Source organism: Orycteropus afer, unplaced genomic scaffold (genome assembly GCF_000298275.1).
Source record: "Orycteropus afer afer isolate SDZICR_OR568_19922 unplaced genomic scaffold, OryAfe1.0 scaffold00325, whole genome shotgun sequence".
NCBI classification, from domain to species: Eukaryota; Metazoa; Chordata; class Mammalia; order Tubulidentata; family Orycteropodidae; genus Orycteropus; species Orycteropus afer.
In genome coordinates this window covers 2496746-2509473 of record NW_006921912.1, presented here as the reverse complement: position 1 = coordinate 2509473, position 12728 = coordinate 2496746, and the positions used below count along the sequence as shown (strand labels likewise).

Below are 12728 nucleotides of genomic sequence, written 5' to 3'. Positions count from 1 at the left end.
GGGTTTGAACCGCCAGCCGTCTGGTTAGCAGGCAAGTATCTTAGCCACTATGCTACCAGAGCTCATTTTGGTAAGATTTTGTTTGGTTCGCCTTACCACCACGCCTTAGCTATGCATTTGTATGCAGTGTCGTTTTCGGACGCCGTTTCTCCCTCCTATCCTGGACTTTTCTCTCCTGCAGCCCCGTCTCATTCTAAGGGGCCAAAACCATGCATCTGTCCCGGCCCCGGAAGTCACACGCGACCAGCACCGTTACATAATTTCCGGACACGGCTTACTTCCGGGAAAGACACGGAAGTGCTGGCAGGCCCCGGCAGCTAGTTTCGTTTATAGAGTTTACGGCCCTGTTTTTGGATTTGGTGACATCCTGAAAGCCCCTTTCTGCGCGCGAGGAACAGTCGAGGCCAGCGCTATCGTTCGTTCTAGGAGCTGATGTCGGCCGCGTCCTGGAGGCCCCGTAGCGGGGCCGGACCATGAGCTTGCTGGGCGGCCTTACTTCCTCTCCTCGGACCCTGCTGCAATCCAGCAAGGCCAGGATGAAAAAGCTCCCAAAGAAAAGCCAGAACGAGAAGTACCGGCTGAAGTACCTGCGGCTGCGGAAGGCGGCCAAAGCCACCGTGTTTGTGAGTCTGACTGTCGCTTACCATCTCTCTGCCTCCAGATTCCTTCCTTGAGAAATGTTTTCCCAAGCTGTTCCCTTTCCCAACCAAACCAAACTCATTGCCATTGATTCCATAGAGAATCGTAGAGACCCTGTAGGACAAAGTAGAATTGCCTCAGAGGGTTTCCAAGATTGTAAATCTTTGTGGAAGCGGACTGCCACATCTTTCTTCCCCAGAGTGCCTGGTGGGTTGGAGCTGCAGACTTCAGTTTAGAAACCAGCCTAACTCTTTGAGCACTGCGCCTCCAGGGCACCTTCCAGGAATCATGGCATTATTAACGCATTGGTTCCTTTTGCAGTATACAGTACTGCTTGTTAGCCTTGTGTCCTTGGACAAATTACGTAATTTCTGTGCTCTTCTGTTTCCTCATTCTCCAGACAACTGAGAAGTAGGCACTTTTTTAAAAAATGAGAGCATTGCTTAAAGCCATTTTCAAAGCACTGACTCCAGCTTGGATATCCTGATTCAGGTTCTATTATTTTCACTACATAGCCTGTTTCTCAAGCACCTCGTATAAATATTTTAACTGATCCCATTGCCTAAATAGGCACTTGAAGCTTTCTGTAATTTCCCCTTTCCAACCTTCTTTGAGTGTACCAAGCGTTTGTACCGTTTTTATTATAGAGGCACTGAGTTGAATGAATCAACTGGTTTGCCAGCCACAACTTCGTATTAAGATACCCTAGCCGCTCAAGGAAGATGGGGCAATCTACTTCCGTAGTGATACCGCCTCGGAAACCCAAGGAGGGGTCGCTATGAGTCAGGTCCTACTGGACGGCACATAACAACAGCAGCTTGCTTGAGCTTGCATCAGAGCTGGAAAATAGGGAGTTCTCAAATGTCTTTCCACCTCTGAATGAACACTTTACCTCTTCTTCCAAAGCATTTCCTTCAGCATTTGCAATGTGCACAGGAGAGAAATAATTAGAATTGAGAGGACTTAACTTCTGATTGTTCCCTTTATTTTATCCCCTACAATTCAAAGGTACTTGAAGCTTGGAGTCTATGTTATTTGAAGGATGTTGGTTCCATCAAGTACATAAAGAAGGTTTTGTGAAGAAAAGGAATATTGTTTCAAACAAAGTTTGAAGCCCCCACTATGGAACATCCACATTGGAACATTCACTTCAGGATTAGTGCTCAGGAGATAGATTAAGTCATCCAAAAAGAGAAGTGATTAATAAGTACGTTAAAAAGTTCCCATCTAGTTTTTTTCCTAAGATTCTCATTGCATGGGATGCTTTAGATTAGATTAGCTTTATAAACTCCCCAAGAGTTAAGGCACTTAGAAGTGGACAGTACTCAATAGTATTAAATTTAAGCATCTACGGATTTAAGAAATATGCCCCTTTTCTCTGCCACAAGCTTACCTGATTAGGTAAACAAGATGGCCACCATCTTGTTTTTCCAAAACAGTCTTGGTTTACACTTAACTGTTCTGACACAAACATTACTACTGCTCCTTTTTTACTCTCAAAGATGCCCCAGTTTGGGTAATAAATTATGTGGTAATCCAACCCATAGTAGAATATGACTCCGCCCACCATTAGCTATAGATTTATTTATAGCTTGCAAAGTAGAATAGCTCTTCTCACCTAGCAACACAGACTATTTTGATTTGAAATAATGGATCCTCTTCTCAACATAATCCTTTGATCTTTATTTTATGTGATTATGTTCAAATGAAAATTTTTCTTAAAGGAAAATGCTGCTATTTGTGATGAAATTGCTCGTCTTGAAGAAAAATTTCTTAAAGCAAAAGAAGAAAGAAGGTGAGCTGGCTTCACTTTATTTCAGAATCACATTTTTGGTGATTGATATGGACTCTGTTATTGTTGTAGGGAATGGCACAGCCATTTGACTGTTTGATCAAGTACAGAAAAATTCATAGTCTGTGATATTTGTGCTTACTTACCCAAGTTGTGTTGGACCATGGAAATGAAACAGCTCTTCTATTGATTATTCTAACAAAGCCCTCTTGCTACATCTGATAAGTAATCTTTTGGACTCCCCAGTTATAAAAGCCAAGATAAACTACTGTTCATTCGACAAGTATTTTTTATGTGTGTAAACCCAGTGTAGAGCACAGTGGGTACATACACATAATTCATGGTGTATGCCCTTCAGAATCCTGATAACCTTCCAACATCAAGGGAGAGGAACTTTCCATATGCAATAGAAATAAGCTATAATTCTTATCATTGGCTTCTTGAGTATGGATTAAGGACTTTATTTAGTATTCCCAATGAGGAATAAGAACCTTTTTTTTCTGCATACACTAATATTTGTACATAATTCTGGTTTCACCAATATTTGAGCAAAATATTAAATTGATATAAAATAGAAGTTCTTAACTCTGCTTCCTTTCTTTCCTGACTACAGGTACTTGCTAAAGAAGCTCCTCCAGCTTCAGGCTCTCACTGAAGGGGAAGCACAGGCTGCAGCTCCTTCCCACAGCACCAGTTTGCCCCTGACATATGGTGTGTCCAGCTCTGTGGGAACTATACAGGGACCTGGGCCCATTCCTGGGCCCAGCACTGGGGCTGAGGAACCATTTGGGAAGAAATCCAAGAAGGAGAAAAAAGAAAAAGGCAAAGAGAACAACAAACTGGAAGGTACCGTGGGGGAAGGATAGCAGTTGCTCCAGTGACTTCAAACACTAATGACAAAGACCTGGTACTAACTAGTAGACACACACAGAGTCATGGAGAGACTTAAGCGCTCATCGGCTCCTGAAGCACCCCTAAAAGCTCTTTAGAAGCAAGTGTATTCGAGCTACTTTGGGTGGAGAAATTCTATTAGAACTGGTTAAATGCAAAGGGAGCTCTGATAATTAGACAAAAATGAATTTCCTCCTCCATGTGTCCCCAACTCTTTGGGTTGCATTTGATTCAGTCTTTCCTAGACATGGAAATGGGCTCAGTGGCCTATTGAGCACACAGCTAACTTGGGAAATTTCTAATCTTAGAAATGAAATAAGAGAACTCAAAGAGTATAAGGCTTTTATCTGCTAAGTGCTAATAATACAGTTGGTAAGTAGGTCAGAAAGATACTCAGGGCTTTGGGAAAATGTCCTACGTGCCCATTCAATGTGTATGTAGAACCAGTATTGGCATATTGTGGTAGCATTCACGTATAAATTATTCCCTTACCCTCAGCACTGGGAGGGACCTAAAGTGGGTGACCCCAGATTTGCGTTTCAGTTCTGAAGAAAACATCCAAGAAAAAGAAAATGGAGGGAGGTGCTCGCAAGCTGGTTCAGCCCATTGCCCTGGATCCCTCAGGACGGCCTGTGTTCCCCATCGGACTGGGGGGTCTAACAGTATATAGCCTGGGGGAGGTGAGTGAGACCAGCGATGTATAGAGAGGAGAATCAGAGAAGTATGGGAATGGGGCTGAGCCTTCCTCCCTATTCCCATGAGCAGCAGCTCCTTGATTCATATCAGCCCTAGCAAATCTCTGCTCCCTAGGAAACCAGGTCAGTTTTGTCTGCTATACAATCTATGCTCGCTGTGTCTCTGTCTGTCTGTCTCTCTCTCTCTCACTCTCTCTCTCTCTCTCTCTCTCTCATTTGACTCACTCTTTGTAGCCTCGAAGTTGTTCTAGAGGCTACTAGAGTAAAACGTCTAAATTCTCCAATGAGCTCAATATCAGGTCGGGGGAATCTTTTTATAGATCATCACCGACCGACCTGGCTTTCATGATGAAAGTGCCATCTACCCTGTGGGCTACTGCAGTACTCGAGTATATGCCAGTATGAAGTGCCCAGACCAGAAGTGTCTGTATACATGTCAGATCAAGGATGGTGGTGTGCAGCCACAGGTACCCACTCTTTTTGTTCCCCTTTTGAGAGCCTTCCCTATGCCTGGTACTTTATATGCATTAACTTATGCTGACAACTTACAGAGTAGATACTGTACAATCTCCACTTGGGTTAAACCAAAGGTATAGAAAAGTGATCAGCCCTAAGTCCCACCTCTACCAAGTGACTGGGCTTAAATGTAAATCTATATCTAATCCCCAAACTGGTGGCCTTTCCCTTGAACCATATTGTGTCTAATGTCAGCCTTTTAACTATGTGAACTCTTGATAGCCCAGCTTATTTGTGAAGTGCAGGCCCATACTCGGAATATTTGATACTCTGCCATTTCAGGATGGATCAAAAAAGGAGGTAGCAGGGAAACTACCTGTTAGTTTCTGCACACACTTTTAAGGGCCTGGAGTCCTGAGTCCTAATATGATTAAAAGCCTTTGTTCATTCTTGTCAGTGCTAAGATTCAAGCCAGTTCATTTTCCCCAGTTATGTCACGTCTGATAATTAGAAAAACAGGAACCATTTTCAGAATTCCAGGCTTCACTGTCTGATGATATTATAGATGACTGAAAAACTGGATGGAAAGAAGTAGAGGCAAGGTACTCAGAAACCTCTGAGCAGAAGCTTGGAGAACCTGAACCTACCTGACTCATTTGGATAATACTGCATTACTTCTGTCTTGGTTACAGCAATGTTAACGCATCTGAGAGTTCATACGGCCTTGGTCATGCAGCAGTTCTCTTGAGAGAATATTCAACATTGTATACTGCTCAGTAATGCAGTAGTATACAATATTTATAACATTGTTGAATGCAAATCTAATAAAAATCCTACTAGAAACTTAGTGGAATTAACAAGTTGATTCTTAATTTCATCTGAAAGATAAAATGATAAAATATATTTGAAAATGAAAAATCTATGGGGCTTTTAGTTTTCTTTTTTCAGCTTATTAACCCTTCTGGACATTATTTTTAGGTATGTTGTGAGCTAGGGATCTAGTAATTTTTTTTTTTTCCCACTAGCATCAAGTGATACCCTTGGTATATACTAAATACATACAATACTTGGGAGGGCAGCTTGTTAGTATCTACCAATAACTTTAATATGTGTACATTTTGACCCCAAATACTTCTAGATACTCTGGTATCCCCTAAAGACAGATGCAGATGTTAACAAAGAGTTACATAGCAAGGTACAATACAGCATTATTTGCAATAGCAAGAAATTAGACATAACTGCTCATTAGTAGAAGCATTAAGTAAATTATGGTATATTCACCCTGTGGAATATTATACAACAGTTAAAAGAATAAAGTAGATGTATACATACTAACATAGAAAGGTCTTCAAGACCAAAGCATGACATTTTCATCTTCCTTCTTTGCTCAAATAGGATAGTTTGCACACATTGCAAAAAGAATATAGTAATAATAATGGCAGTTGAGAAGACCAAAACTAAATAGGAGAGCAGTTCTGGAATATTTGAAGATAATTGCTCATTGTTTTCATGAATTAGCAGAGAAATAAATATAAATTATCTTAAACTCACAATGTGTGTACTAGTTGAAATAACAAAACTGTCAATAACTAAAACTCACAAGATAATTGGTTTCTAAAATTTGACAGAGTAAACTTGAAATAAATGAAATAATAACCACAAAAGAAAACAGTAGTAGAAACTACTCGGTAAAATACTGATGAACATCGTTATTGGGGTAAAAAAAAATTATACAGAATAAAAATTAATCCTCTTCAAAATAATTTGAATAAAGTAAAGAAACAGTTGGAAACTGTTTAACTATACTTCATCAGAAACTGGGCAGGAAATTAAGTTATAGAGCTTATTACAGAAATACTTCCTTGGCAAAAATTCCTTAGTTTTAATATAATTTTGATGTAACAGTTTCTTTTTATAAACACAGTCAAGCTATTTTGCAATTTAAAAATTAAAGAAAATGAAAGAGTTTACATTCAAAATGTACAGTAAGTCAAAGATTACAACCAAAGTGATCGCATTTGTTTTAAAATACCATTTGTATTTTGTACATATAGATATAAGTAACTTGCAAAAGGTACGTAACAAATTAGATGTGAACTTCGGGAGAGCAGTCAGCCAAGGCGTGTGGACTTTCACTTTTTACTTAGATTTGTTGGAATTTTTAACAGTCCAATATGAAATTGTTCCATCACTTAATATGGTACATATGGGCTTCAAGTTCCAGAACAAAGAAATAATTTATAGTTGTCTGACTTTCTGTCTACTTCTTCCTCCTTGAGGATTAATCTAATTGCTCCTTTATCTTTCCCAGTTTGAAATTGTTCCTGAAGATGACCCCCAGAATGCCATTGTCAGCTCTTCTGCAGATGCTTGTCATGCAGAACTGCTCAAGACCATAAGTGCGTCTATGTAAGTTGGCCAGCAGATTGAAGTCAGGCCAAAAGGATTACTTTTGGTATCAAAAGCTAAACCAGGCTAACTGCCATCAAGTCAGTTCTGACTTGTAGCAACCCCCATTGGGTTTCCAAGACTGTAATTCTTCATGGAAGTAAATTATTCCATCTTACGTACACAGAGCAGCTGGTGGGTTTGAACCACTGACCTGGTTAATAGCCACATGCCTTATCCACTACACCACCAGAGCTCCTTTTAGTACAGTGAGATCTTTTCTCTTCTTTTAATGAGCAGAGATCTTTTGTCTTAGAGAAACCTATCTTGCAGCCTTCAGACATCTTAGAAACTAGAGTCTTCAGAGTAGCCAAGTCAAGAAAGGATTTCATGTTCATACCCTTTCCTTTGTGAACCCATTTCCTTCACCCCCTAAGCTTTCAAACTAAAATTCTCCCTCTCCTATTTAGAGGGAAGCTAATGCCCAACTTGTTTCCATCTGGAGCTGACTTTTTTGGATTTTCTCATCCAACCATCCACAATCTAATCCAGAGTTGTCCAGGAGCTCGAAAATGTGTCAAGTAAGTGTGGTCAAATTTAATCCTTTTAGAGAAGTTCAGTAATCAGCTGGCCAGGGACCTAAGCTGGAAGTGACTGCTTTGTCCATCATGTATTTATTGAGCATTTTCTGTGTGCAAGGCATGCCTGCTTCTTACCCTCTGGACAGGTAAGTAAGAGCTAGTACCTCACACTGTGTCCTGTAATTATCATTTTCTGTGTATCATGACAGCAGGAGGTTGGGAAGTCTTACGGAATAATGTATCACTAAGGAGGCCTATATTCCTGTAGATTTTTTTTTGTTAATATATTTTTAGATATATTTGGGAGAAATATAGGAAAAAAAAAATACCTATTCACTATGTGGAGGCAGGAATGGGTTATTATGGCTAGCAAACAACTCTCAAGGAGGATTTCCTTTGATCCTGTAGTTACCAGTGGGTGAAATTTGATGTGTGTAAACCTGGAGATGGGCAGCTACCCCAAGGACTGCCAGAAAATGATGCTGCTATGAGCTTTGAAGCCTTTCAGAGACAGACCTTTGATGAGGATCAGAATGACCCCATTCTGCCAGGTATTTTAACCTTTCTGAGTTGACAGTTGACCATGTTTAGGCTACCCTCTCCTCTTCACTCATAGCTGAGCACCCAAAATATCTGAGCAATACATGTAGAAATTTTCATTGAGTTGACCATGGACAGTCCCAAGTCAGTGGAGCATCTGCTGCCCTGCAAAGATTTCTGCCATCACCCCCAGAAGACACGGAGTGCCTGTGGTCACAGAAAGGCAGGGCATACCAAGAAACTATAAAGTTTAAAAAACAAATTAGAGTGTCTCATTTTCTAGCCTAACATCAAAGCAGAACTCTATATGAAAGTTTACTGTGCAGGAACTAAAATTTCAAGTAAAAGTGTTCAGGTTTTGGCCTTGGTTCTATTATCTCTATTCCATGTACTGCCTTCACAAATGGGTGAAGTTATCAGGGGAGCAGGTATTGGGGTCAAGCTGGAAATAAGGAAAGGTAATTAAAATTTTCACTCCACCTAATGTACTGTATACCCAAGGCAAGTCACTTAACCTATTCCAACCACTTACTGTAAAAGTAAGTATCTGTCCTATCTTAACCAAACCCAGGCAAAATTGCACTGAAGATACAAGAGTGTTAAGGAACTGTAAGCACATGTATGTGTCTGATCAAAACAGTCTCCTGAGAGAGATTCCCAGACAACAGTGTAACTTAAGAACTTTTTTTTTTGGCCCCATCCAGGATCCTTGGACCTCCCAGAACTTCAGCCTGCAGCCTTTGTGTCTTACCAGCCCATGTTCCTAACACATGAGCCCTTGGTGGATACTCACCTGCAACATTTGAAGTCTACAGCACAGTGTAGCCCAACTCAGTCTTCAGATTGAATAAGGGAGCCAGACATTTTTATCCTGATGCTTTTTTTAACTAAAACTAAAACTTAAGAATATATGGAAGGCGGCAGCAATGCAGGAGTGAAGAAGATAATAAATTAACACATCTTATCATGGAGGTTCCCGTGGTGACAATTTTCCCTAGGAAGAAACGTCAGCTACTTTATTTTTAGTAATAAATTTCTCTTGACAGTTCTGATTATTTTCATCTTGTTGTAATCAGGATATAATTTCTTTTGCTTAATTATGCCTGAGGTAAACTTAACCCCTTTATAAACCAGAGTGGGAACTGTCTGCTGACTCATGTGGGAGATACTAAGATTCTAACAACCTTCTTCCCTTGATTCTTATCCTATTTCAAAGAATATTAAGTCTTAGCCCCTGCAACCCTGGCTGCTGCTTTATTTCATGACAGTATCATCAAAACCAAATCCTCTGCTTATACCCAAGCTGGAGAAAGTACAATCCAGGATACTCTGCTCATCTTTCTTTCATATTTTGCACATCTTTTGAGGGGATCAAAAAGTGAGTTCTAAAGTCTCTTCTTTTTTGCATTAATGTAAGCTTTAGGAGTCCTGGTGGCACAATGCCTAAGTGCTTAGCTGCTAACCAAAAGGTGTGCAGTTCAAACCCACCAGCCACTCCACAGGACAAAGGACCTGGCTATCTGTTTCTGTAAAGATTATAGCCTAAGAAACCTTATGTTGTTGTTTGTTGTTGTTATGTGCTGTCAAGTCAGACCTGACTCATAACGACCCCTCCTTGGGTTTCCCAGGTGGTATCACTATGGAAGTAGATTGCCCAACCTTCCTTCTGAGGAGTGGCTGATGGGTTTGAACTGCCAGCCTTCTGGTTAGCAGTCAAGTGCCTTAGGCACTACACTACCAGAGCTCCCTTTGGGGCAGTTCTACTCTGTCACATGGGGTCAACTATGAGTTGGAATCACCTGGATGGCACACAAGGTAACCTTGAATTCTGTGCAACAAAATTTTCTGAACTGAGCATTAAGGTGGAGATTTATTGTATTACCTAATCCCAATCACTACAACTGTCCCCAATACTCTGTGGGATGCCTTAGCTATCCATCCACCCAGCTACCCAGGGCTGACTGGAACGGGAGGGTACCAAAGGATCCCAAGAATAGAAGACTGCCACAGAAGACAGTGTGAATTGTTCTTCAGTTTATGTTAACTATCAGCTGAGGACAACACAGATGGGACTTGCATCTTAAGTAATAAATCTGATCAGCACAGGGAGGGGATCAAACAGCAGCTTCTAGATCACACCATGTAGCCACAGTAAACTATCAGAAACTGCTATGAATCTGATGATTCTTAATTATAGTCTTATTATAAGCTTGTATAACTTTTACAATGCAAAAAAAAAATAACATTTAGATAATACCATGTTGGGTGGGATTACTCAAAGCTGTTAACAGTTTAATGTTTTTCTTTTGTCCTTTTTCCTGTGCCTAAGTTGCTTGCACATGTTTGCACTTAAACAGAAATAATATGATGCTTTTCTCATGACAAATATCTTTATTAGTCTTTGTAAAACATAAAAAGAGCCTCATCTTCAGAAGATATTTTTAAATGTTTTAAATAAATGAGCATGTTATTTAATAAGAATCTTCACTTTGTAGGTTTCCTAGAAGGGTGTATTTCAAACTACCGATCTCAACCAAACTTAGGGAGATAAGAATTTCATCTTTTAAAATTAAATAAAGCATTAGAAGATGAGTAGTACATCAATGTAACAAAGGTAGTTTCATGAAACTTTGCTTTCCTCTATAGTGTATGTGTATTTATGTAAATATCATACATGCGTATTCCAGGGATACCTGGAATAATGTAAAATGTTTTTACTATGGATTGTGGTTTAAAAAAACTGAAAGACTGGCCGTTCACATCCACCCAGAGGTGCTTTGGAAAAAAGACCAGATGATCTACTTCTGAAAAATCAGCCACTGAAAACCTTATGGAGCACAGTTCTATTCTACTCGGACACCCATTGGTTCTCTATGAGTAGGAAGCGACTTGATGGCAATTAGTATACTTCAAGTTCTTATCTTTTTATCTATCAAATTATAAAAAAAAATAAAATTTGACAACATCTAATGCCAGTGAGAGTGAGGGAACAAAGACTATATTTTCGTAGAAATCCAAATTGTTTAATTCTTTGGGTGTTGAGTAAATTGGATGAATTATTTAACCATGGTTGTAGGTGTCAAACTGTAAACATATTTATCCTTTAACTTGTTATTTCATGTTAAGGACCCAAAAGAAATAGTTAAGACCAATGTGGAACTGTGTTCACATGTAGTGTTCACCACAGCATTGGTTTCATAGTGAAAAATTGCAAATAAGCCTTTATGTCCATTAATAGATAATTATATATATTTTTTTACACATAAAGTATTTTGCTAGGATAAGTCAAAAAGAGATTACAAAATAGTACACAGTCACACATCACTTATCTAGCTATGTTCTGTGAAATACGATGTTGCATGATTTGGATGTTGTGCAAACATCCTATCGTAGTATGGTCCTGCTTTTTCTTTAAGCATCTGGAACAAGTTTTGTGCCTTAGCAGTGATCAGTGTGCTGAGAGTGATTCACTTTTGTGTTTGGTCCTCAATCCACATCATTAGCAATCCCTCCATATCTAAGTCACTCTCAAATTTTCATTAGCATTGTAGCTTCCTGTGGAACTGATCCTGTAACAGCTTGGAGAAATTTTTTTTTGTTTTTGAGGATCATCATAATTTTCCAGTGCAACGTGCCTAAATCGAGAGCAGCAGCATTCACTGATTTTCGACCTTTGTGTTAATCATCTTTTATTTCCTTTCAAAATGGATACTTCTCCTTTGCCTTTTGCTGCTGCTATCCCAAGCACTGGTTTTGCTACATTTGAGAGCCATGATGCACTTCATGATAATATTTTCAAAAGTAAAACATAATGCTACAACACTCAACCAATACATGAGATTAGATGCTGCTCCCTACAAGTAAAAACATACTGATAAACAGTGATTGTTTTAGAAAGTACAGTACATACAAAAGCCAGTAACGGGTTTACTGTGACTATCAGGACACATGTATTACACATTTTATATGTATATACTGTGGAAGGTCAACAAAAGAGAAGGCCCTCAAAAAGATGGATTGACACAATGGCTACAATGGGCTCAGGTATAGCAGGGCTCATGGAGATGGCACAGGACATTTAATGCCAGTGAGAGTGAGGCAGTGTTTTGTTCTGTACATTGGGTTGCTGTGAGTTGGAGACAACGGCACCTAACAACAACATATAGTGTACCATTATACAAGGAGCTCTGGTGTCACAGTGGCTAGAGCATTCATCTGCTAACCGAAAGACTGGCAGTTCAAACCCACCAGTCACTTGGGAGAAAGATAAGGTAGTCTCTTCTGTAAAGATTTTAAAGCCTTGGGAACCCTATGGGGCAGTTCTACTCTGCCTATAGGGTCACTATGAGTCAGAATTGACTTAATGGCAGTGGGACTGGTACCATTACATGCCTGGCAGTACAACTGCTTTGTATACAGGAGACATGAGATACACATGTGCAGGAAGCTGTTGCATTTGCTACATCCAGTTACATGCAGTATATCCCATTCTCTGATTGGGACTTCTGAACTCTATTATAACCTTATGGGACCACAGACGTGTATGTGGTTGGTTGCCCAAATGGGCATTATAGAGCAAGCACATGACTGAATGATATAGTGTATAAAATTATATAACCCAAACAAATCAAGTGAACGTTCACCAAAATAAGTGTTTCTCTCCAAATGATGAATGTTGCAGTGATTTTACTTTTCTTTAGTGTCCAAATTGTCTAGTGTCATTTTCAACCATGAAAAAAAAAAAAA

General features: G+C 39.6%; 1 protein-coding gene across 1 annotated transcript; it reads left to right on the top strand.

Annotated features, from left to right (window-relative positions):
* Positions 1-473: 473 nt before the first annotated feature.
* Positions 474-8829, top strand: TBRG1 (transforming growth factor beta regulator 1). Its single transcript, XM_007952117.2, has 9 exons — positions 474-623; positions 2364-2434; positions 3045-3277; positions 3866-4002; positions 4338-4484; positions 6785-6882; positions 7332-7442; positions 7851-7993; positions 8687-8829. Exons 1-9 carry the CDS (start codon positions 474-476, stop codon positions 8827-8829), a joined length of 1233 nt encoding a protein of 410 aa, XP_007950308.1.
* Positions 8830-12728: the final 3899 nt, after the last annotated feature.